The 27,128-nt window shown below is 40.7% G+C and overlaps 3 protein-coding genes across 4 annotated transcripts in view; 1 reads left to right on the top strand and 2 right to left on the bottom strand.

Annotated features, from left to right (window-relative positions):
• The window catches only part of LOC145440937 (lactadherin-like), a 175,130-nt gene that overhangs the window by 29,250 nt on the left and 118,752 nt on the right, over positions 1 to 27,128 (bottom strand). The gene's annotated exons all lie outside the window — the stretch shown is intronic.
• Positions 819 to 4,647, top strand: LOC145441079 (retinoschisin-like). Its single transcript, XM_080318868.1, has 5 exons — positions 819 to 1,222; positions 1,288 to 1,317; positions 3,154 to 3,288; positions 3,352 to 3,518; positions 4,060 to 4,647. The coding sequence occupies exons 1-5, from the start codon at positions 940 to 942 to the stop codon at positions 4,195 to 4,197; spliced, it is 753 nt and encodes a 250-aa protein (XP_080174994.1). The 5' UTR covers positions 819 to 939; the 3' UTR covers positions 4,198 to 4,647.
• LOC145440332 (uncharacterized) overlaps positions 8,483 to 27,128 on the bottom strand; it is a 32,581-nt gene continuing 13,935 nt past the window's right edge. For both annotated transcript variants that reach the window (XM_080317899.1, XM_080317900.1), the window contains 7 exons: positions 19,914 to 20,051; positions 19,146 to 19,309; positions 18,651 to 18,795; positions 16,229 to 16,416; positions 15,981 to 16,149; positions 13,487 to 13,618; positions 8,483 to 9,682 (listed from right to left, as the gene is read on the bottom strand). In XM_080317899.1, coding sequence (XP_080174025.1) covers positions 9,663 to 9,682; positions 13,487 to 13,618; positions 15,981 to 16,149; positions 16,229 to 16,416; positions 18,651 to 18,795; positions 19,146 to 19,309; positions 19,914 to 20,051 — 956 coding nt within the window. In that variant the 3' untranslated portion in view covers positions 8,483 to 9,662. The remainder of the gene's footprint in view (positions 9,683 to 13,486; positions 13,619 to 15,980; positions 16,150 to 16,228; positions 16,417 to 18,650; positions 18,796 to 19,145; positions 19,310 to 19,913; positions 20,052 to 27,128) is intronic.

Below are 27,128 nucleotides of genomic sequence, written 5' to 3'. Positions count from 1 at the left end.
TACCGCTATATCAGACCTGGTATTATCTCGGTTGCTTTATTTTGCAACACGTAATTTGAAAACACCGGTCAAATTTGCTTCTGAAACGATTGGATCGATCATGTCTAATTTTGGGTTGTTAATCATGCATATCAACTTGAAATTTGTTGATTAGCTCTAGTTTTATGGATATGGCACCATACCATATGTGCTTCTAAAACTTACTGACGTCATAGATAGGAGGGACATAGATAGAAGGACAAATCGTCGAAAAAAAGAGGACATTTAGGCATCCTCCGAGGATATTTGACATCTCTCGAAAGAAGAGGACAAATTATCTTAAAAGAGGACATATGATGTCCAGTTACAAGGTAAATACTTACTGAGGTATTTTACGGACATGAATCGCGCTGATTGCACATTTGCGAATGTAATATGTGATTAATGTGAAGCTGATTGTCACGAATCAAAACTATATTGCACGAACACGAACCCGTTACTGATGTATGGCGATAACGTCTTCAGGCCGACACCAAGAAATCAGCCCTGGCAGAATATTAAATTCTAATGATCTAAAATCGTCACGAAAACGTTTGTCGACACTGTGTCGATTAATTGAAGTCGCAGCTAATACTACTCACGACTTTCGCCTCGACAAATGTTGGTCATAACCTGCGCGACTCGCGATCTCAATTTCAGGTGTAATGACCATATATAGGCCCGTCTGTTTTGCTATTTAATTGCGAAGATGGAAGCAGATTATAGTCGAGCCTATTTCATCACATGCAAAGGGTCAAGTCGCTGACATGTAGGCTATGCTGTGTTATATGAGGGGCAGAATCAGTTCTTGCCGATTGTTAGCTTGCTAGCTTTCGTGAAATGACTATAGGTATTGTGGGTCGAAACCTTATGTTCCAATTTGTTAATAGCAAGTATCGTGAATAAAAAGTTATTCATAAGATGAAGTTGATTGGAAATATGTGGCTGATTTACGTCCTCCTGGGCTATTCAACAATTGGCCTCTGTAGCACTACATGCCAAGACACATTGACGTCTATCAGACATTTGCTGTTGAGAGATCACGAGACTACCTTTGACGGGGAATGGGGCTCATCGAACTATAGTGCACCTCCAGGTAAGCGTGGGGCAGTCGGACCCCCCGGTCCCGCTGGCCCTAAGGGCGACCAGGGAGCCTGTTCTTGCGACCTTGGAGAAATCACAAAGCAGCTTCAGGAATTGAAAGGTAAAGTATGTACCAACGTTTACTGTGGTAGGAACACCACGCTAATTATAGTTCCATTTTATTAGACTTACGAGACAGTATCAAAAGATCTCCAGGTAAGAAAGGATTTCATTTTATGACGCCGTTTCAATGCTAACTACAGGTAGGTCCTACCGTGCAAAGTTATGATAGTTTGAAGTAGTTGTGATGTGACTGTATGAAAATATGCAAAGTTGTTGTTATTGTTTTCATGTTTTTTTTCGACATCAATGGTTATTTTACACCAGGCTCACTACATTCTTAATGATAAATCCAAATAAGTCAAATCAACAAATATCTACGTGTATGTCACATGTGGTCATCGATACTGCCATATGTCTTGAGAAAAATGCAAAAAATACCGTGCCTGCATAATAACAATACGATTTTTCTCTATGCAATTTGCATCATGAGTCATTGACTCATTCTATATGCCGCAAAAACATCAAGCACAAAAATGTATACCGTCTTATTACAGTATGGAGATCATCCCAATTCACAGTTGTTTGTTTATGATAATCATGCTGTTTCGAATACATTGGTCATTTTACACCAAGCCGATATCTTCATTATGATTTCGTATTTACTGAGTTGTAGCACGGCCCAATTCTAGGCATTTTTAAGACACCACTTTCGCGATTCGCAGGCAAGAAGGAGCCTAAAAAAACCCATTACTTGAGGTAGGAATTCTGGAGTCAACATCGGTCTCTCACTCGAGCCAACAACCAATCGGTGTTGCAGCTGTGGAGCGTACCAACGAATCACTGATACAGTAATAAAGACAATCGACGTGGCGTAAATGACCACCGTCGACAAACACCATGAATAACACAAACAAACAAAATCTAACCACATCCCAGTAGCGATGAGCGCGCGTGTTACCCATCAGGTCTCTGGTGTCACCGGACCGCGGATTGAATCCAAGACCTATCGATCAACAAGCCGGCAATCTCGTCGGCAATCTGACAATAATGCAAGACAGCAATTACGATGGTTCCTAATACGATAGGTCGTGGATTTTCGTGGCTTCCAGACATCTTACTGCTCTCCTAGAGAGCATATGCGGCAATTCAGAGATTCTAATGAATCCCAAACCCTAGCTATTGAATCCCAGCGAAAATACTATGGACTCCGTGCAGCCCATATACTATTTTCGCAGCGTACCGTACAAAATTTAGACTTATAAAACAAAACACCATCAAAACCACAATGAATAACTAAACAGTAGGGCTGTTCAAAAATTACTTCTTTTCCTGAATCTTGCGGGTTACGTGATTAAATCGTTAGGTTGCCTTAAAAAACGACGCACACCAAATTTGAATTCATTCCAACCAATATTCGCGGATTTCGTAGAGTTTGAAAATTTTGAATTTGCCTATGAATGCAAAAAAAATTTTTTTTTTTCCAACCACATAAAATTGTTGCGCTGTCTTCAAAAACGATGCACAACAAATTTGACTCAATTCCAAGACGTAGAAGCGGAGTTATTTGAGTTTTTAGATGATAATTCTGGGATATAATCCCAGAATTATCATCGAAAAACTCAAATAACTCCGCTTCTACGGCTTCGAATTGAGTCAAATTTTATGTGCATCGTTTTTGAAGACAGCGCAACAATTTCACGGGGTTGGAAGAAAAATTTCAAAATTTTTTTTTTTGCATTCATAGGCAAATTCGAAATTTTCAAACTCTACGAAACCCGCGAATATTGGTTGGAATGAATTCAAATTTGGTGTGCGTCGATTTTTAAGGCAACCTAACGATTTAATCACGTAACTGCAAGATTCAGGAAAAAAAGTTATTTTTGAACAGCCCTACTAAACAGTCAGTAATTGTTAAATATGAGGCGTGAGTTTGAATTAGGTGAATTACTAACTATAAATATTATCATTATTGCTTTGAATAAATCGCAGGAATGTGTTACATGGGAATATCTACCGGCAAAATCAAAACGACACAACTGTCCGCTTCTTCGGTGTTCCCAAATCCAGCCTGTCTAGTATCACAAGGTACTCTCAACTCTGGCAGCTCGTGGTGTTCCGCAACTAGTAAGAATATTCGGGTTGAAACGTAATAATCGGATAGTTTCATTCGGATATGACCCTTGTCAGATAACGGAAACCAATGGCTGCAAGTGGACTTCTTTGCACCCAAAACAATTTTCGGAGTGGTAACTCGGGGCAGAGGAGATGCCGACCAATGGGTGACCAGTTATCGCGTTCTCTACGGAGCTTCTGTTAACTCGTTACGGTATTATGCAGAGAAGGGCGGGCCTAAAGTAAGTATCTAATTGTATGGGACATATCAGGGCTCAAATGATAAGAATTCATACATTTATAACTGAATACAATCGCAGCATATACGCCAGACCAGTGATTCCCAACCATTTTCTAGTCATCGCCCCCTCTATCAATCTGGAAACAAATTTTCTCCCCCCCCCATATTTACGGATTCGAAAAAGAGGACATACCAAACGGAAATTTATTCAATTAACTATGATCGTTGGTGAATTTATTAAAAAAGGCCATTGGTAGGTGCTCTGAAAACCGGTTTCCGCGTTTACTTTCCGTTGAGTTGACCTTTTTTTCGCATCCTAATCAGAATAAGCCGCCTTTACGTGCATTTTTTGGCCATGTTAATTAAATATATTTCAGTTGATTTTCTAACATTTTCGCCCCCCTGTCGCTCCATTTGGTATTTTCGCCCCCTTGTTTCTTAAAATCGCCCGCTGGAGGGCGATATCGTTCACGTTGGGAACCACTGCGCTAGACCACGACTATATACTTTGAGTTTGAAATAATCAATCATTCCCTTCAAAGGTGTTCGTTGGAAATACAGACAGAAACACCGTCGTGGAAAACTTTTTCATCTCACCCATCGTCGCGCGTTACGTACGAATTCAGCCGTTGGCCTACCACGGCCACATCACAATGAGGATTGAAATGAGGCAATGTTGAAATTGACTTGAAGCATCTGGCCTGGTTGTTACGAATAAGATTCAACAGTCAACGATAAAACCGACGTAAATGCCTAATAGCACATAGGGTTTTACATTTCCAGTAGCGGGTACTACTCCTGTTTTAGTACATTAGGAATATTCTCAGACGAAGATATATTTTGCGACATGTTTACGAATATTCATGCTTTACGTCAATTTCGTGTAATAGACATCTAGTGGTAGTATAAAATTATTTTTGCGAGGAATTCTTTCGTGCATGCATTACATTGTGACAGCATTTTGCGACATGTTCCCGAAATTCATGCTTTACGTCAATTTCGTGTAATGTAGACATCTAGTGGTAGTATAGAATTATTTGTGCGATGAATTTTCGCGTGCAAGCATTACATTGTGATAGCAACAGCATATGATGATCTTAAAGTATATTCAAGTAAAAACCAAGACCATGGATTCTGAGGTGATGTTTTTGAATTATTTGACTAGTCCGGCCGACCGGCCCACGAGCGATCTGAAGGTTCGAATCCGGCCCGCAACGCAAGTTGAGTTTAACACTACTGATTTATAGAGAGCAATGGTTGCCGCCGCAATGACCAATTCTTAAACCCATAGATCTCTAAATCGCCAGTTGCGCGAGAAAAATTAGAATGAAGTTCTTTATATTTTAACAAAAATACCACATAATATATATTCATTCACGAATTAATTTTGGGCCCTCTTCGAGCTCGCTCCGCAATTAGCGGGGGGTGTCAGGTACGGTCCTGGGAATACTTTAGCTTATTGTCCTGGTCGCTGGCTTCAGAGAAGTGTGCAGCTTGGTGAAATGGTTATGTTGTTGAGCCAAGCTTACGGTTCTTCCGAAATTCGCCGTCCCTTCACCGAGTGTATATATTCGTGGGTGGGTGGGTATTTGTGATGAGTGGTGCTTGTTATATGTCTCTTCCGGTCAATATAACATAGTCGATTAACGGTTGAATCGTTCTTTGATTAACTATGAGAGAAAATACTGTGCAAGGTGTTCGATACTTTCGTGCGTCTCTGCTCTGCAGGTGTTTGTTTAGCCTGCAGTGACCGGTGTACAATTGGGTCAAGATCGAATTCTCTCTTCGGCTTCGATGGGTTTGCTTATGAAAAGTTTACTTGGAGCGACTCCATCTCCTGATTGCCGAGTTCGTTCATTTGTTGAGTGGCATTACGTCGTATGTCCCTGTAATATTCTGCTACGATGGCTTGACATTCTTTTACAGTAAGTGGGACCATGTTTGGATGATCGACGGGTTCCCTGGATGCTTCCTTTGCCAATTTATCGGCGGTTTCGTTATATGCAAGTCCTTTGTGTGCGGGTATCCAAACAAACGTGACTGTTGATCCTCTTGTCGATAAATGGATGGTTTGTAAGTGGATATCCCTGATCAAGTCATTGTCTTTAGATCGGCTGTCGATTGCTTTTATTGAGCTACTACTGTCCGGGAAAATTGCTAATTGTATGTTAGGTTCGCAATTGTTACAAGCCCAGGGTAGACTGTCTCTGATAGCCATCAGCTCCGCCGTAAATATACTCATAAGTCTGTTCAGTGATTTTTTATACGAAAATTCAAAACTATGTACATAGAATGCTGATCCACATCCGGCGTCAGGTTTCGAGCCGTCTGTATAAATAGCACAATAGTTTTTGTATCGCTCTACTAGTACTTCCCGGCATTCGATATTCGTAGCTTGGGGATTATTGAGTTCGCGGAATTTCATTTCTAGATCAAGGTCGCAAGTGCTATTTACGGACGTCCAAGGAGGAATTTGTGAATATTGTATACATTCTATTGCTATGTCCTCTAAGCATAGGCCACCGCCGTGGATATTTCTGTCCTTCCTCAGAATAACATAACCCGGTATTTTCTAGAGAGTATTTTGGTACCAAATGTGTCTCTTGTAAAGCAATAATATCCGGCTTTCCAGCCAAATCTATAATGTACTTTGAGTTCGTCCAGTTTCCTATAGATACCTCGGCAATTCCACCGCATTATTTTTGACATGGTGAATTCCCTTGGCCTGACATGCTCAAATCCATGACCGGCTCAAAATCTGCTTGCTCGTTGTATGTTGTTGTGAGTTCTCGTTGTGATGAAATCGATCGATTTGACGTGGTTTCTGTATTCGACGCGGCTGCATTGGACATCGGTCGATTTGGCATGCTTTGTGTTTAACGCGGCTTTATTTGATGTCGATCGATTTGGGGTGTTTTCTGTAAATGACGAAGCTGTATTGGGTAAAGACATACCGAGAAAAGAATCTGCGGACTTGGTCACAATGGATGCAACGTTTATTTCTGCACCTTCATTCATGCAGATGAATGCATTTTTCATCACGTCTGCTATAAATTGGAAGAATTCTGTTGTGGCAATGGAGATGTAGCCAGCACGGTTATGGTTATAGCGGCTATCGGGTAACTGTGTTTTTGTCGTTGGGAGCAGTGTCATTCGTGGGTGCATCTCTCCTTGGAGTGATGGCCGTGGGCATTGTTACTGCGTTGTTTCCTACAGGTGTCGAGTTTTGATGAAGGATAATTGCAGCGGGGCGCGGCAGAGTCGGGAATTCATCATATGATTGTGTATTTGGCGGCATTTGTGTTAAAGTGTACTGTTGTCTGGCTTCCCAGTAGCCTATTCCCTGTTGTGTCATTATCGAGTTAAATTTCCCTTCCTGTCGGTAACGCACACAACCGCCGTAACCAGCTGAGTGTTTCTCACCACAGTTCACACATCTTGGCTCTTTGTCGCAATTATCGTATTTGTGCAGTTCTCCGCATCTAGTGCAACGTTGTGTGCTACGGCAGTATTTAGACTTGTGCCCAAACCGATTACAGTTATAACATCTAGTTGGCGGTGGGTTGCATAAAACCGATTTTTACCACCGTTGGTAATATGGTAGAGGCGAAGTATAACAGAACTGACCGACTCGGCTTAAGACTCTCCGTTTGACTTATAAGAAAACCGTCGCACAAATGCTACTTTGTGTATGTTGGATCTCTTCGTTGGTTAGATCCACGGGATCATCTCCTATAACTCCCCCCGTCTCGGGTGTTATCGTTTTGTACAGCTCGGCTCGTACCTCTATTATTGGTTTGTCAGTAGTACCAAGGTTAGTGCACGTCAGCAGTTTCGTGACCTGATCGTAGTTCGCGCATAATACGCACAAGTCGCCGGAAGGAAGTACTTTGATATATTAGTAGGCACCGCCTAACACCTGATACAGATGTCTATTGATTACCAATGGATTGAAAGATCATAGTTGCCTAGTTATACCCTTGACGATAATTGAATTACTAGTTTGTACCGAGTTGCTTGGAGCTGATTCTTTAGAAGCAGGTCCATTGAGCTGGTCTTCTGCGGAGCACTTATGCGCTCCTTTTTTACCTGACATTAACTACGAACTCTGACAACACTGACTATTAGGAATGCAATGCAATATAAACGACTGTTCTCTTGAAGAGACTTCTCCAAACGCGCTGCAGCCTTCGTGTCGAAGCTAATTCCCTTGATTAGGACACGTCCTTTCGCCACGACGCTCACCTCACGAATGGAATATATTCGAGTTTTTCATAGTACAGACTTAAATTATACTTCTTAAACACGGCGACGTGATCGGCACTGATTACCCCGGAATCCAGTAAACAAATATTTAGTCCTCAGAACCTTCTTTGAATTTCAACTTTCGGCTTTTTTACATTCTTTATGGGTGATGATGACTCATAGAAATTGCGGGCACTGAATGGTTTGTTTTACGGGTTACGGAATTGGAAACGCATCATGTAACAATTTGAAACACAGACCGTTTAATGCGTTATGTGGAATCGGCAACAAAGAAGGTTTGGTGACTTCTTTTGACTTTAATTGTAACGGCAAAGTTTGCTACATTGACTTAATTTTGAATCTGGATTACGCATGTGAGGTATGCATAGGCTGCGTAATCGCGGCATGTTAATGAACAGACTTGATAGCAGACGAATTTTCGACTCAGTTTATACATCCTATGGTTTTAGTCCACGCAGCAACTTTAAAAAGTAGGTTTTATATTTTGAATTCAAGCAACTTCTCGCGGGCCGCACAGAATAGCTACGCGGGCCGTATTTGGCCCGCCGGCCGCACTTTGCCCAAGCCTTAGCTATACAGGGATAGAAGCACATTGATTTGTATTGTGCGACAAAACAGCTTTTGGGATTGGTGCATAAATAAAGAGGCACAATTCACAGTTCCCAACGTCTCTCTGAGACCTTTAACATCAACACAATATGAGGGTTCGGAGGCAAAGAAGCGTGTGTATTCGCTATCACGATGCATATACCAAGCAACAGTGGTATCAGTGCCAAGTATATGTTTGGCTTTCAATCTGGAAACTACAATAAAAGCAGATTATTTGGCAAATTGAAATTTATAACAAAGTTATTTAGTTCCGCTTGATTCAACTTTACATAGCTGCTTATCACCATCACATTCATGCTGAGAACATTTTTCAAACAAAGACTTTTCACCGAGAGAATCTTCAACTGTTGGTAAAACTTTTGAAGGCAATGGAATTGTGACATCCGACCCATGAGGAATCGGTCGCATTGCAAAAGTCAACTTGGATATTGAATTTGATGCTGATGTTTGACATTGAATAAAAAAAAACATGAGCAAAAGTAGCAATCTTTTAGATGTCCATGTGGCCTCTCCAAACCATTGGCACACCAAAAGCTAAAGAATCGTTTTCAAATGCTTCACAGCCTCAATGTCGCTTTATTTTTCATTCATTATGTTGTGATTCCTCTTCATTACATCGCCTAGGCCCAAGTGGGTGCCTGATTTCAAAGACTAATCCAAGTCGTTTTACGTCTTCCTATCTTTTCATTGTATCGCAGTCTTGTAATGTTTTGAAAGGAAGGATCTATTGATAAATTGATACTGATATCAAAAACCAGGTCTAGAATACTTGCTTTTTTACATACTTATAACAAGTTACTTTTACTTCTACCTGAGCAGAAATTGACGCCGTTACTTCTACTTCTAGTACCATGGTAAGTACTTTGACCACCTCTGATGACGTCACAATGGTAATGGCTATGACCCAACAGCTGGGAGTACGTCACAGAACAGGTTGTTATTAGTACTGAAATGCAAAATTTTGCATCACAGATCATAAAAAATCTTGACGTGATGAAAAAAACGACTTCATATTCGTAATCAGCGTACGAAAATTGTCTTCATAGACATCATTGTGGACAAAAAACAAAAATCATGTCAACCAGTGTAATCATTTCAAGCGAATATAAATCGTACAGAAACAGGCTACTAGTCTGAAACATGTTGATGTGGAGAAAAGTATTAGTCTGCGATATACTATAATTTCAAGACCTACATAAATCTTATAATTGAAGCTATCTTTTGCAGCGCTGAATCATCTTCTGTTGTTCATCGCTGAAGACTCCGCCATTCAAGGGATAACAAATCTTCCTGTAAATAATTTCATAGTGTTTAGGGTTTACAGCTTTAGACCATCGGTTCCTAACCTTATTAGGGTCGGGGCACGTGTGAAGTCCCATGTAAACAGTCAAGAAATGATCACAAAAATTTTAAATCATGAGAGCATGTACCAACGACCAGAAAAATAACACGAATCAATTCAATTTTCGACTTGGTTATGGCTTTGGGCTCATCAAGTTACACGAAACCGGGCGCAATTGCAGAGCGTGCAGTACGCCACAGCTGCTTGGGTTTCTCGGTCAACCGATTGTTATATTTATATTTGAGTCTGACCATTTAGCTTAGAAATGCTACACACACGTAAGTTCATAGAAACAAACTACAACTGTTTATAACTATCATATTTTTTTGAAGGATCAAGAGGGCTAGCTCGTAGTCAGGCTTGGGTATTACTGGTTGAGGGTGGTGCCAAATTTCACTTTAGGTTGGTGTAGGCCTACGGTATATGCGAACATTAAAAATGCAAAGTTTAGCCCGAATTTAAATGAGCTCCCGAATATTTTCGGCTTACACTCGTCAGGGATAATCGTCAGCAACTAGTATAGAATTGGAAAGAGCATTGTATATCAACAACATGCTGCACATTGCTGGTATGGGTTGCATTTAAAGCATACGGTATTTTAAAACATATTATAAGCAGCGTTTTAAACAAATGCCTTTTCGAACGTTTTCTCATTATGCCATATTTGTCATATGATACAAAATGGATGCGTCATGGCTGTCTCCTTTCAAATCCTCTATATTGCCATGTTCATCACCATGACTATCTGAGCGTTCTTTTTTGACTGGAATTAAAAATTGTGCATGGTAGAGACTGCTTGGAATTGCCGAATCAAGAGATGTTTGTCAACAATGCAGCCTCACTTTAATCATTGTTCAGTCGTATATTCAAATAAATAAGCATATAGTTTTTTCAGAGAAGTTTTCTTGCAAGTGTGCAACGAGTGTTTTATGATTTTGTAGTGTGCCACAACCGCAAGCCAAGAAAATTTGGGAATCACTGGTGTAGACAATGTGTCAGTTGTCATTCAATGTCAGTTTACCATTCAGGGATGGTGTGAACGCGAGGTTCACGTTCGCTTTCTGTGTGTGGACCTCAGAAATCTAGAGGTTCACGTTCACAAACGGACCTTGGTAGGTTCTGAACTGTGAACGTTTTATATATCACAATTTTCACTTCATTGTAACATCTTTGGTTGAAATTCATTGAATTTCAACTGCGGGCCACTCTATGCATAGCGCTGGCAGCATAAAAATTCAACACTAAACGATCATACACCTTGACATTCTCAAAAAAATTTACTTGCTTTGTTACAAAAGTCTACTCGAAATATCCAGCTTTCCGTTTGTGAATATTTAGTGACTCTCTGCTGTGAACTTGACCCGCAATCACACAACGTCAAGAGCGAAATACACTACATGTAGTCGGCGAATTATGCATATTCTACGAATCAATGAGATTGATATCTCTGCCTGATGTAAAAAGTCTAGCACGCATACGGAGTCAATCTTGACTTCATATGCTTACAGCAGTGGTTCTTAACCTTTTTTCGTCCAGCGCCCCTTTCAAAAATTATTGTGCTCCAGCGCCCCCCTCAACTTCATATTGTAAGGAATGTAATAAAGACAATGAGTAAGAGGGAGGGCCGTAACAGCACTTCGTCAACCCCCCTAAAAACGATTGCCTTGCGCACCCATAGCGTGATAAACCGAACTTCTGAGGGCTTCGCCCCCACGAACCCCATATCGTGATTTTGGTGGTCAGCAAAGTTTGTGTGGCCTGGTCGCCCTAGGTACCAAAATTTGCTATAATGCATGGTAATTGCATATTTTCCATAATGCATGGTAATTACATTTATAAGTCGCTATAAACTTTTTATCCTCTCAGCCCACGTAATCAGATTTACCAGTAACACTGAGTGAGCTGTTGTATAGGAAAATAAGGGGCACGTAATTAATAATTAAACATATTCGGGCGTTCCCGCAGGTACAAATATTCGTTACCAGGGCCGTAACAGCACTTCGTCAGCCCCCCTCCCCAAACATAAAACGTTGGTCCTGGGCCCCCATCGGGGGATAAACCAAACTTCCGGGGGACTTCGCTCCCAGACCCCCATTAGGCTGTCCGCTATTTGCTGATAGCCTATTAGGTATCTACATTGGGTGTCCATTTACTGAGGGAGCTATTCTCGCCTAGTCGCGCGAAGTGCGAAAAATTTCACTAATTAATGATTGAATTGGTCAATATCATCGGGAATTGCATGTAAATTGAGATCAATTTTTATCCTCTCTCTGCTCACGTAAACACATTTACCGGTAGAGCTGAGTTAGGTGCAATGGTCCCTCTAAGCTGCGCACGTGCGCAGTGCTGACACGGTCTCTGCGCACAGAAAATCTACGTTGCGCACAACAAATCCGGAGGTATTACCTTTTTTTAGTCGTTACGCACTGTTGTCCAAGGGTCAGCGCAGTGAGTTGTTGAGTGTGCGCAGACTCATCAAAACTTAAAGCGAACATTGTGAGGTTTCTTGGAAACTGTAGGGCCCGTTACCAATAATTAAACATATTCGGGCGGGCGAACCCGTTGGTATGACCTCGTTGCATGATGTTATTTCGTGACCCCCTGTCTGCAATATCAAAAAATATAGAATCGCTCAACGGGGATATCGCCCAACAGGAATATCCCTGTCGCCCAATCGTACTAAACTAAAAGACGCACACGATTTCAGATTGGCATTTCTTCACTGTCATATAATTTTTCCCTGCCAGATGGAATTCGTCTTCTGGGGTTCAGATTGCCAAGACAGGAACATTCGGTGTCAGTCATTTAGGCGCCCATGGACAATTAAACCTATATGTATTTTGAAGGCTATATGTAACGAAGTTTTCGGTGTGAATTTGCTCCGAATACTCATTTAGGATATGTCCTATCATCACATCATCTACTGCGAAGCCATTTTTCTCCAGCGCCCCCCATACCGCCCCCCTGAGCCCAGCGCCCCCCATATCGCCCCCTGAGCGTTTCCGCCCCCTTCAACATCGCCAGCGCCCCCTGGGGGGGCGCTGGGGGCAAGGTTAAGAACCACTGGCTTACAGTAACATAAATACCAAATCCCTGCGATTGGGGTGTTGGTAATGTCGATAGCAAGTATAGAAACCCGTTATAAACTCTGCTCAATATCAACGTATAGCAATACTTAGTCGTCGAATACATTGTCCGGTCTGGCCTAGACCGTTAAGGCGTAAGCTCATATTCTCGTGCAATTCCTCGTCCAAATTGTTGGCAAAGCGACGGAAGATCTTGCTTTCTTGGGATTATTATATCGTTTGATTGCCCCAGGTGATACATTTGGCGACGTTTAAAACGTCAATATGTACTGCAGCATTGTGGCATTATGTGACCAGAGTCTTCGCTAGGTATTGTGTATAATGTACGCGCGTTGATATAGGTCATCACGTCATTGAAATGTAGGGCTGTGATTAGCTATATGACTATCGTGACGTCATGAGATTCACGTTCGCGTTCACACAGAACCTTTCAAAAAGGTTCACTTTCACACGAAACTGAACCTTCCAGAGGTTCAAACCATCCCTATGCCATTGCTAATTTGACCTTGGTAGTTGCAGTCCGCTGTAGAAGACATTTTAATGACGTACGTAAATCGACATAATTAGATACCTGCATACATTACACCGCACACACAATAAAAATACGCAAAAATGGCAATTTTATGCTTCGGACATTCACTTTAGAATGTGTACGTGGCCACTTACTTTTGGTCGTGATTGTTGCTTTGACAACTGCGTGACCGGCGCTTGCTTCAACGTGTTGACAGCTAATCCAGTCTGGTCTGTCGCTTCTCGCGTCTACCTTTTGACCGATGAATGCGTACGAATCGCGATAGCCTGTAATTACCCGAATGTTTTAGCGTAAAGTGTTGGATGATGTTTAGTCGCTAGATACGTCACGTTCAGTGGCTGATATAGTTGATTACGGAAACCAGCGATATGAGACGCGGTATTTCTTCTGCTCGCAAGAAACGACATAATTTGGCAAAATGAATCAATAGCATCACGCGACAACGTTATAGTTAGTTAGGTATTTAAATTCGCTATTGGCGGAGAGTTATTTTGTAATGTCTTGGGTGGAGTGGACTTTTTTCCATAACTCTGAGTCCAAGTTTGTTAAAATCCTCTTGACTCCAACTAAACGATTCTATCTAACCAAATATGTAACGTTCGTAACATTTCTGTAAATTTGCTCTTGGAGGACGGAAGTTTTGTAAAACCCTATATGGAGTCGAAGTGGGAGGCGGAGTTGCTGAAACGAATTGACTATATAGTCAGAGTCCCAGTTTGTTAAAATGGTCGTGACCCCGACTTTACCAAAACTAAGTACATCAAGCCAAATGCCGACAAATGTCAGAAAGGGAGACAATCCGTCTAATACATATACTACAAGATGATTATAGTACAGTTATTTCTATCAGTTAAACACCTCGCCTCAGTGAATCGTGCCAAATTTGATATCCTCACATATCATAATCGTGAAGGGAGAAAACAACACATGCATAATCAATATGGCCTAGTTATCAAAAGATTTGGTGTTCTAAACTTAGAAGATATGAGTAAGCTAGAAATTGCCAAGTTTATGTATCAGTTTCATTGCGGTCAATGCCCCTCAAATTTCAACGACTACTTCACCACGGATAGAAAAGCGCACAAGTACAGCACACGCGCGTCAACGAAGAACAACTACCATATGATCAGGACTGAATACAAGAAAACGCATTGCTCTATCAAGTATGCCGGACCCGAATTGTGGAACAGCATCTCACCGGCTATCCGAAAGTCATCGAGCATGTCCGCATTCAAGTCGAAATACAAGCAATTTCTTCTAAATCAATACTAGCCAGTCTTCAGGATTACCGGAAAACGACCTAACCTCGCCCTCCGCCACATGCCACCCCATTTTGTCGCTTGCGTCTTATATTCTCTGCATTACTTTTCATTCAGTGTGCATTCTTCTTATTTACTTCGCCTAGGCTAAGGTGGGTGCCTGATCTTATAGGCTACTCCAAGTTGTTTCGACACCTTCCTATCTTTTCATTGTATCGCAGTCTTGTGATGTTTGCAAAAGATGAAAATATTAATAAACCTGATTGATTGATTGAGATATCAATAATCAACCAGCTAATAACCGCATATATGTTAGGGTTGCCATACGTCCGGAATTTCCCGGACATGTCCGGAATTTCACTGAAAAATCTGCGTCCGGGAGGAAATTCTAAAATATGCCTAAATGTCCGGAATTTTGACGGCTTGAAGTAGGCTCAAACGTTTTTCGTAAATCAACATAAACAATATTATTTTCAAGCAGATATATGCTATTCAAAATTGTTCTTCGCGCCGCGCGCGAGGGTAATGCAACGTATATTGATATTAGTATGGGTACCAGGCACCATCCTCGCCAAAATGCAATCAAAATAAATATAAAAACCATCACTGACTGAAATAAGTCTGATTGTAATCGCAATTATAAGCTATAACGGTATATTCCTAGAGTTGGTGAAGGCCGATCGGATGCTTCAGTCACAGACAGCGGTTCCAAATCTTGGGGTCGTTCGCTATCTGGGGATGATGATGATGTTGGACGTAATCAGCTTCCAAGGTCGTGAGCAAGTTTGGGCAAGCTGGATTTTTTTAGTAATCAGCTTATCACGATTTGAGCTTTGCCTTGGAACATTTTCAAGTGGGAAATGAGGTCGCGACCATAAAAGATTGGAAATCACTGGATGTGCAAACTGTTGGTGCATTTTATAGCGGCCTAATATATGGAATAATCAATATTATTGACAGAATTCATACATAAAATTTAACAGCCAAATCCATATAGTAAGTGCCCAACAAGTTACATCGACTACCCTATGGTGGGCCAAGATCAGTGCTTTTTTTTGAGCGGACGGGGGGGGGGGGGAGAAAAAATGAGGAATCTATTGCAGACCCTAGCAAGTAGCAATCACCAGAGCTCACATTACTGATGGCCCAATTCATGAGCTATGTTCCATTCCATACCTGTATACAGTACGTAGTGTATACAGTCGATGGGCAATGCTTTGCTAGTGTGACGTCATATTGACGGTCACGCCTCGATCAAAAATCCGCTAGTGGGCGCTAAAGAGTGTCCGGAATTTGCTTCACGAACATATGGTAACCCTAATATATGTATAAGGCTATAAACCAGCTGTCAGGAAACATAGCATATTACCCAGGTCCCTGATATTGCAAGATGGGTCTTCGTCAGCTCCCAAATCTTTCAATTGTGCCGCAACTCTATCAGACACTACTTTGGCATTTGCAGTGGCCTCATCCATAACAGCAATTGCTACGATCGAATTTGACTGCAGTCCGTCAAGAAATGATGCCATATGCGCCGACTATACTCATGTAAGTAAGCAAAAGATAGATCGGACTATGAGGTAGGGCCTACATAGAATTGATAATGTGCATGAATACCTGTCCAGCCGGATCACCGTGTGTATCGAAAGTAGCTGCGTTGTAACCGAGGGTGGTCGGATCGAAGCTCACGACGCAAAATCCTCTCCCGCGTGCCGCCTTCTCGATCCCGTTCACTTTTATACTGCAGTCCGCTGTATCATCATGCCACCCTTTGGATGTTACGACGTACGTGAGGTTGATAGGGGCTGAAATATACCAGACCAACCAAATATTAAATTACACATGGAGAATGCGCCTAGTCGAAAAGGATTATGTAATAAAAGTAGGGATACCATATGTCCACTTTTAAGAGGACTTGACCTCATTTTTCAATAAAACAAAAAATGTCCTGGATGACGCGCAAACGTCATATTTTTGTGTTAAGCGCTAAGCGATTATATACCAAGCCGACTAAAAAGGTAAATTAGCCACAAACTATGCGTGAAAACCGTGTTTTTCTAGAACTGCCGTGGCGGTTGACTAAATCAAAAGGTCATCCCAACGAAAACTGTCTATTGCAGGCAGTTTGCAGTGGGGAGAATATTTAGGGCTTTGGATATTTGTCAATTATGCACTCTTATACAGCTCCTACAATTCCTGGACCGTGCAATATTTATTTTGTCGTTTCTGATATATCTATGTGTACTATTTAGTTGGTTGTGTTTCTTACAGGAATTAGGAAAATCGTAAGCCTTATTTTCGGTAAATCTATCATATCATGTTCCAATTTGTAATTCACAGAATGCGACTTATTGTAGCTCGCTGGCAAACGTAGACACATCTCACATGAAAATCTTGGCGAAGTCCACTATTCACTAGACTTAGTTTGCTATGTCTTTCAATTGTGTAGACTTTATGTAACAATATTATCAAAGAACACAGCATACATACAGATAGGTGGCAAAGGCACTCAGTTTAAAAAAAGTTTGAGTACCCGGATATGCAAAGTTCATTAAAATTTTCTACAAGGTATTAGTTGCAGCCGAATATATTTTGATTTATTTCTGATGGAATACTGTATATTATTCAATTGTAACTGCTAATTCATCCATAAACGCTGGAGTCAATGTTATACGCTCAGAGGTGGTCAAAGTAGTCAAGAAAGCTACTCAAGTAGAAGTAGAAGTAGCGACGAAAAAATCTACTCAAGTACGAGTAGAAGTATACTTCTTTCATGAGCAACCTAAAACTACTTGAAGTAGAAGTAGAATTGACTGACTTTAAATCTACTCAAGTAAGTAAGTAGCTGTGGAAACGTTCGTAATTCGTTCGCATGGACTGTCAAAAGCGCAAATGGAGCTATGCGGAAGGTGTAAATAGCATGTTTGATATTGATGCATCCCAGGAGGTGTCAGTTTTGGACAGAATAAGCAGTCGTCCACATCATGGGATGTAAATGAAAGTATTGATATGAAAATGCGATACTAATCCTTTGTTTACTCGAACACCCGGTTTTATAGAATATCATGGCCTGGCACCCTCCCACATATTATAAGGCCCCTTGTTCAGTCGATGAGCAATACGGAGAAGTTGTGTCGGATACGGTTTCAACACTTTGCGCAATTAGTATACGGTAATTAAAAATAATGCAGATCGTAAAATGCCATATGGTGAATAGCTTTATTTTCGGAAAATATAAGGCATTACTATACACTTGCTTTTATACTTCAACATCTATGTTCTTCAGACAAAAGAACTAAAACTATAATCAGAATTCAACGTATAATACTCGTAAATGAAAGAAAAATACAAATACTACTTCTAAAAAGCAGAAAATATATTCCCTGTCTTTTGTCCAGAAAGTTTCGGCGGTGGTCTGCTAAAACAGGTCTAACGTTAAAAAAGTCTATGTCTACTTTTCCAGATTAGGACACGTCATGGGCTGCTAGGTATAACAGGCAATTGCTAGATTGCGAAACGGTAATTTCAAACGTTATGGGGGAGCCATAGGCCACTTACTGTGACGAAATATTTGATATAGGTGACAATGCGGTGTGAACGGAACCACGCAACCCGGTATCTAAATTATTTTCAGCGATACTTTAAGTAAAACAGTCACTCCATATCGACTGTGCGCGAAGCAAAACGAAAATTCTGGGTATTACATGACTTTTATGAAAATTAAATGTTGGTATTAAGTGAAAACAGCCCCGAAATTCCTTAGGCTATCTTTCTCATTGGGGATTCAACTACTTCTACTTGACAAACTGAAAATAGCGAAAAGTAAGTAAGTAGTTCACAATATATTACGAAGTAGAAGTAGAAGTAGCGAAAAAAATGACCTACTTGAGTAAGTACCAGAAGTAGAGCAAAACTACTTGAGTACTTCGAAAAAGTAGAAGTACTTCGTTACTGACCACCTCTGTATACGCTACACCACATTACAACCATAAATATATACAAATATAAGAATAAAAATAGCATGCTGATACCATCTTACCGTAACAACCTTCGTGTAGTAAGTCTACGCGCAAGCATGGAAACGAATTCGACCTTAGTGGTGTGATGCGGATTGCTTGGCAGGTCATGGGCTCGGAAAATATGTTGAACACCTTGCCATTCTGGTCCGTATTGCCGGTGAAATCCTGAAAGAATTATTGACTTTCACGAAATCGCCCGTCAGTTGCCAATCTGGCAGACAGAATTCGCCCATGCGGCCCGCATAGCAACCATTCTTATCATCGATATAATTCCATCATTATTAGTTCATACTTTAAATTTTATAGATCTACTAAGTGTCAATTCTAAATACATTTCATTACTTAATTAGTATCTGGCCTGGTTAAAACATGTCGTTGATGGGCAATAATTCGGAGCGAATATTATGACATTGATTCTGACGTTAACATGTGGTATAATCTAACAACGAATATAGCTTTCTTATCATAACCTCCAAACATATATCAAAATTCAAGGAGGCAAAATTTGAACCTACGTGTTTCTTTCCCTTTTCGGCATACTCTTTGTATGCTCTTTCTTCAGTAAGGCATGCTACATGATATGACGTGGTCCAAAAGGGTTGTTGAGGATTTCCTTGAGTAACGATACCAGCCACTCGCCGCGGCCCGACAAATTTAATTTCCATCCAATCCTCTTCTTCTGTATTATGATTGCACGAATATCATCGAGTGCGTTCGATTTGGGAGAGGTCGAACTCATGACCATGACCAATGACCATTGACCATACATATACAAAATGCGCTATGGCACCAAAGCCTTCAAAGGATAATAGCAAAACACTTGGACATTCGACACTTTGTTCAAACGCGACCGACCCTGAACATACTCAGGAGTCTCCTCTTTCTCAAAAAGTAGTTATGCACGTTCAAAATTCACCTTCAAACCATTTGCTCAAAAGCCTAATGTGTTAAATAGTAGAAATCCAAGGTAGCCATTATTGGTATTTGTTTGGTAGCACGTCCACGATGTAATCCCGTTCTAAACGAACTCACTTTCAAATACTTGCCGACACAAACGTATCCTAACTGTATAAACTACATAAACAAAGCTATATCATGACAATGACCTTGATGAACGGATCACTGTTCGGCCATTTGTGAAATAGTCATCCTACAATACTCAAATTATGTGCCCCGTCGTCAAGTGTCAAACCTCTCCTTCGGTATTTGAGCTTGTCAATAATGCTAATACTAATACAGTACGCTAGTGACCAGAGCTCCGCACGTGTACATCTCTTACAGACCTGTTCGTCCGCACCAGGAGTTCTTTCCATCAAGTTTGGCAGATTTCGCTTCAGTCTGAAAATCAAGCGATCCGGACGCAAAAAGAGTAACATAATCCGAATCGTGCCCCACGTTCATTGAACAGGTCGGTGCTGAAACTAAGATCTGGTTTATTCCGATTCTGTTTCTAGGATCATATTGATTAGCTCTCTCATGGGACGGCATGAATATTTCGTTGAGCCGATAGCAGAGCACGTATAAATAATTATATCGTGGTTGCTAGTTACACCCTTCCTAACGTTGACTTTCAACTCACGGACTTTATGAGCACCGTTCCTTCACCAAGTGTTGAAGCTGACTTATGTCATTGCAAATGACCCAAGACAGGGGTGGACAACCTGCAGCCGTAGAAAGAAATTTGTGCCGCCGTGGACAAGTAATTCAATCAGTGTGTGAAGGCGACCGTCGACATGAAATTAGAATTTAAGAATTGATTCGCGAATTTTTTAGAGACTAATTAATCTTTGAGCGATTCATTTGATATTGAAATTATTTTCGCGCTAGGCGCGATTCAATGCGACTTCATTTTCCATTTTAACATAGTAGCGGTAATCTGAGCAGCAGGGTACGGATGCGAACAGCGGAGGAACATGATGCACCCTATATAGAAATGCTAGCTTGGAATCGTGTGCTCCTCACGAAAGAAACTGTTTCTGGTACATGTCGGAGATTCCAATATCTTACCACTACACCGACATTCCTGATGGAAGGTAAAAAAATAACAGCATGACAATATTAACAATTGGCCCACCCGAATATGCATTATCATTTAAAACTTGCCCTAAATTTTCGAAAAAACTCCATCCATCAACTCTACCGTTCGATCTGATCATATCTGCTGGGAAAGGATAAATATTCGACAGTAATATGTCAAACTGTTAATATTAATGGCGAAATTCATTCGTGAAACTGAAAAATTTACGCGCTTATAGCACAACCATAACCACTACCAGTAACTGTTCATTAACTGAGCACATAGCTATTTCGACGCGGATAGTCAGACGATATGAAAAATCAGATTAGTCCAGAGTTCATCGGAAATGGACACGGACAGTTTAACATGGGCATTTGGTGTCCATACGAATGTCGGTTGTTTCTTGTACCCTACTATGTACTATACCGAAATTGGTATTAGGGTCAACCAGTTCCGTATGACCTACCCCTGTCTCGTGAACGAGGTTGAATCAGGTCAATTCGTACGAGAATGATATCACAGTGACATTCAGTACCACGTATATACATTGGCTGCTGGGGCTTGGAAGGTAATCAATTTTGCCAATAGTCTGGTAAAATGCAGTAACGAGTAACTGTCAGTAATCTTGCAAAGACATTTTGGTAACTTGACTTTAAAGCTAAATTAAGTTAATATTACGTATCAAAATGTTTAATTACAAGCTACACGTAGTTATTGGCTGCGACCGGTAATTCGTTGTAAAATGTACAAAGTTTTCTTCGTAAATCTGCCAGAATTTCCACAGTGCAGTTAGCTCATTGCTACTATGTTCTGTAATGCGGCCGTATACTACATAAGTAATCGAAATGCGGCCGTGAATAGCAAAACGATTGGTCACCCCTGACCTATAGGGTAACTAGATGCGTATAGCTCTACGGATCTGAAGTGTTCTAAAAATGACTATCATGCATTAGCCCTATATTAGAGATCGTAATAAACCTATCTCCCTAACTATCGGAAACTATCGAAATCGTACTTTGGATCCTATAGAAGTTGAAGTTTATTCACATGAGATAAAGATATCCTGCAATCAATGATATCGTGCTAACGAAGTAAGTATTAGCATTACAGATATAAGCCATATGTAAGTAGGTCTGACTTCGAAGATGAAAGTCAATGGTATATGATTTGTTTGAGGGATGTGACATTTCAATTCAAAATTCTGAATCAGAAACGTATACCCCTATAGCAGAGGTTGGGAACCTATGGCTAACGAGCCATATATGGCTCTTTTGGGAATAAGATATATGGCTCTTTGACATATTTTTAATTTTATACTTATCGATATTGCAGCAACTTGTTAGTAAATTTTCATAACGGCCAGAATAATTATTCTCGTGGCAGCATAAAGAATAAACATGTATTTGAGAGGTCAACGCAGTGGCGTATCCAGGGTCAAGGGCCTCAAATTTAAGCTGTTCTAGCACCAGCCATCAATATCCTTCGCGAATTCGATGTACCGGACATCGCCGCTGCGTAATCTTGTATTGCACCAGACGTCGGTCGATCAAAGAGAATAGCAGACATAGAGACGCCTCTATGACAATCTAGTTTTCAAATACACATTGTCTTCGTGATCTACGCCGAGAAATGAACTGCCGTGGAAGTGACATCTTAAATACAAATCCAATATACTAACAACTCTGCGCTATCCACGTTTTTGATTGGTAAGTAGAGCTTTCTAGTAGCTTACTGCTGTTGAAATGTAGGTGTGTAGTGCAACGTTTATGTTACCGCTAATTACTTTCGGAATTGATAAGTCGATCAATATTTAGAATTTCGAAATCAGGACTATAGTTACAAATATAGTTGCAAATTCTTAGCTCTTTACGATGAATTGCGCTATCACTGGATGATTAGTAGCCTACGAGTTTTTACAGAGAACACGGTGCCAACGACGCATCCCATGTACTGAGTTCGAATTAGTACGATCATGACGACACGAATTTCCAATTGTGACGTCAGAATTGATCGACATGTATGGCTCTTTGGTAATTGAAATGGAAAATAAAGGGCCAGCATGGCTCTTCAGACGAAAAAGGTACCCGGCCACTGGCCTATAGGATGCGTTCCCAAACACTAGAGTGGCAGTTTCTTGCGAAGGCTACACGGATTGTACGATGCCAACATCTATACTAAATTAGCAGGCCGTGTTATTTTTGGCATTTCAGGAGCCAGATGCCAAAACTGCCAAAAATAAAAATTTGAAAATGCCAAAAATAAGCAATTTTTGGCATATGCCAAAAATAACACGGCCTGCCAAATAGTGGATTTCGTTCATGGTGTTGTGTTAACAGGACCGCGTTACAAGCGAGAAGAGCGTTTGTGAAAGGCAGGTTTCTTAATCTGGGTCCAGCCCACCCATTAGGGGTGAAAACATGGTGTCCTAAATGGTGTGGGCACAGCGAGATTGAACGGCTGACTGCATTTGGTTTACGTCATACTTTCCATTTGTCCAAAGGCAACTTTACGACCATTTTTGACCGGCTTGTCGAGCGTTCAATTTGATAAAATGGGTATCAATGAGAAGCTGCCGCAGTACTGATTATTAAAATATAAATTATATTCTGCTCATGGAACTGGAACCCCCAAAATCAACCGCGATTTTTGCATTTTGATCGAGTTGAACATTGTGACGCAACAAACTGTCTGGATAGTTCTGAGCTGCATAGTCTCGTTTTGCCAGACAGTCTTGTTGCGTCAATGTTCTTAAACAAGCTAATCTTCCCAGGACTCTTCCATGCGAGTTGGTAATATCAAAGCCACGTGAAGTGACAAAAGTCCTCCGAAAATATATCGGTAGACTGAAGGAGAAATGATAGTCGGGCTACTAAATAGAATGTGTTGAGAGACAACACAGGAAACTCCTGGAAAAGGATCGGGAAGAAAATTATTTCCGCGGTGAGATCCATGGCACTGGCGAAGTGATCTCTTTTCATGATGAATGGAAGACGGTTCGGCCCTCCAAAGATTTTGAAGCTCTGAAAACCTTTTGTGGATGACTGGCAACATTCTTTCCCTCAACAGCTACTGTTGAAGCCGATATTTCCCAGATTCGCTGGGCGAGAAATGAATTTAGGAGAAACTTAGCTGACCTGAGTTTGGAAGCACTGTTACAGTTCAAACGATTTAAGTCTATTCAACAGCTGTAACAATCAGCTGTTGAGCGTGTTTGTTAGGGTTTTCTTCTTTTGTTTTGCTTATTGGCACCGATTCCGATGGATACTGCACATTTTGGGGTTTCGTTTGATATTATTATCCTATGAAATCGTTAGGTTTTTTCTTCTTATTGTTTGTTGGCACTGATTATACGTGGATGCTGCACATTTTGTGGTGTCTTTTGACAAACTAGCCCAAATAAAGAGTTCTTGTGACTAATTCGAGGCTGAAACTATCTATTTAGAGGACGATGCCAAAACTGCCAAAAATAAAAATCGAAAAATGCCAAAAATAAGTTATTTTTGGCAGTTTTGGCATATGCCAAAAATAACACGGCCTGCTAAATTAGGGTTGCCATACGTCCGGAATTTTCCGGACATGTCCGGAATTTCACTGTTCAAGCTGCGTCTTGGAGGAAATTCTAATATGCCTAAATGTCCGAAATTTTGAAGGCTTGGATAATATCAGAATTTTTTCGTAATTTAACATCTTATTTTTGGGCAGATTTATTGCACTTCTATGATATTTTTCTACACGCCGCGCGCGATTTAATGTCACATTTGTTGATTTTAATAAGAGGACCACCGCCCTCGCAAAATATGGGATCAAAAATGAATAAAAATAGACATCTTTTACTGAAATAAGTCTAATTGTAATCGCAATTATAGGAGAACGGTATATTCCAGGAATCGGTTATGGCCATATGCTCTAATAAAAGATAGTGGTTCTAAGCCTATGAGTCGCGAAGATGTTGAACGTAATCGGCTTCCAAAATAGGCAATGAGTAAATCTGTCCAAAGGTGCTTGGCCATGAAACATTTTCAATATGGAAATGGAGTCGCGACCATAAAAGGTTGGAAACCACTGGATGTGCAACCTGCTGTTGCGGACTGGCATTTATGCTCATAAATAGTTTTGTTTATGTGACGTGAACATGACTTTATGATGCACATTTACGTTCGATGCATTTTCGAAGTTATCATCCTCCATCAGCTCTACCGCTAACTATGATCATGTTTGCGGATAGAGGATCAAAATAGTAATATATTGAAGCAACAATAGTATTGACATATTTCATTCGCAGAATTTAACGACCAAATGCATATATAAACCAGATGCATATAGTATATAAGCCCCCAAGAAGTTCGCTATCATTATCCCGGCATATTTGACAGAGCGATTCGTTTTATTGTATTAAGTCCTGATCATAATGTAGTTTTTCTTCAAGGACGCACGTGTGTAGTAGTTGTGCGCTATTGATTCCGAAGTGAAGTAGTCGTTGCATTGGATACCCTATGGTGTACCCAAGATCAGATTTTATTTGGGCGGGAGAGACTGAAAAAATGTTTTTTTTCGGTCCTGGTTACAACACACAACCACATGCTCCGCCTCCTGATCCGAATCGTGACTACCTCTGGTCGCTAGGCAAAGCTTTGCTAGAGTGACGTCATATTGTCTCGAACCTCATTTCAAAATCCGCTAGTGGGCGCTAAACACTGTCCGGAATTTGATCCACAAAAATATGGTAACCCGATTCTGAATGAGATTAGAAGATTACCGACTGCCTTTTGCTTATATGATTCTGTAATTTGAACGGCTTTCCCACTACTCAGTCACCAGATATGTTAGCGCGTTGGAAAGACGGTACTAATATCTTTAGGTAGATATTCTTCGGACAAGATTACACAGAGTCATGAATTGACGTGCCCAGCACTGTACGTTTACAGGTAACTATTACAATATGGCCAGTCGGTATATGTATAGGCCTACATCTGCCTTTGCGAAATGCATATTGGTAACTTGTAATATAATTACTACTAAATTACTACTAAAGTTTTGACTATATGCTCTTTTTCCTCCAGTTTTCCAAACCAACATACTTACTATTTACATTTTATGTCTTGTCAAATAAAAACTATAGTGTTTGGATGGATTGGCATGACTTGTATCAGTGAAATGGTCATGGGAATCGTGCGACATAGCCTTGTATCATCGTAGCAGAGCAAGGTTTGGAATGAGTAACCGATTACCATTTCTTCGATTTTCGATAGTAGTTTTGTGTTACTTGCGAAGGTAGGCCTACATCGTGTAATTTTGAATGTTGTCATCGGCAATTAGTTGTAGCTACTTGTGTATCATAGGGTTACCATACGTCGTCTTTGCAGAGGATTTGTCCTCATTTTTGACTTTTTCGAAAGTGTCCTCGGAGGACGCCCAAATTTCCTCTTTTTTGAGATTTTGTCCTCTTTTTTGACAATTTTGGACAAAATAGGACAGAATTCGACTGATATACAGTAAATCATCACTGAAGTAACGCTCCGACGGCTATTTCGGGAGCTGAGCCGGAAAGTCGACCTTTTTTTAGTCAACCAACGTAGAATTGTGAATGAAAAACTGTATTTCGCGATCCGAGCCGGAAAGTGAACCTTTTTTTTAGTCAACCGACCACGGAGTATGAAAGATTTACCATTTTTTCAGGATTTGCCTCCGGTATTGAAAGTCTGAAGATTTTGAAAAAGTGTCCTCTTTTCACATTTCCACAATATGGTAACCATAGTGTATCACCATCCTCTACTTTCACTACTACAACGTATTGCAGAATGTATGCCTATGAGCACATATAGCTATACCGCCACGTTACAAATCGTCACGTTACCACTGACGCTCTCAGTCTGGATGCAATACCAGTCTAGATGCAATACCACACGTACTCTGTCGCATTCACACTCTACCGGTTTCGAAGACTGTACTTATACATAGTTACCAGTGTAGTGTGTCAGCATTATCTTTCCTGATTATGTTAGAGGACGGTACGAGTCTACATACACAGACTACAGCTGATAAAATGATATCTATAATTGTATGTGATGATACCGATGATTAAAACAAGACTATCACGTGAAGGTGCATAGCTTCATAAGGGATCGTTCAAGGGCTTTGGAGCAGTCGCAAATTTTGCACAGCTTCAGCTCCGGCGATCTCTTCTATGATGAATTAGCCCCGGCTCCAAGCTCCGGAGCTCATTGGTACCACTGCTCCGGCTCCAGCTAAGACCCCAGCAACTATGATTCGGTTGTAGCCGTCGCAAGGAACCATCATTTTGTGGGGGTATGCAAAGTCCTGTGACGTAATAATTACTTCGTGTCGTCTGTCGTTGACGTCATATTCGCACGAGAACGCAATTTACTCCATGCCATTGCATGTACAAGTACATTGTACACCTGATACAGCAATAAAACAGTCACGTGATGTTATAATACCGTTACTGTGCTCGCTAATATCA

This window comes from Botryllus schlosseri, chromosome 6, assembly GCF_051294905.1.
Source record: "Botryllus schlosseri isolate E-star chromosome 6, Bs_hap1, whole genome shotgun sequence".
NCBI classification, from domain to species: domain Eukaryota; kingdom Metazoa; phylum Chordata; class Ascidiacea; order Stolidobranchia; family Styelidae; genus Botryllus; species Botryllus schlosseri.
Note: the sequence above shows the minus strand (reverse complement) of the source record. Positions and strands in the feature narration are given on the sequence as shown.

Coding starts and splice junctions, on each gene's coding strand:
- LOC145441079 (XM_080318868.1), top strand. CDS start 940: ATGAAGTTGATTGGAAATATGTGGCTGATTTACGTCCTCCTGGGCTAT. Junction 1,223..1,287: donor GCAGCTTCAGGAATTGAAAG/GTAAAGTATGTA, acceptor CCATTTTATTAG/ACTTACGAGACAGTATCAAA. Junction 3,519..4,059: donor CAGAGAAGGGCGGGCCTAAA/GTAAGTATCTAA, acceptor TTCCCTTCAAAG/GTGTTCGTTGGAAATACAGA.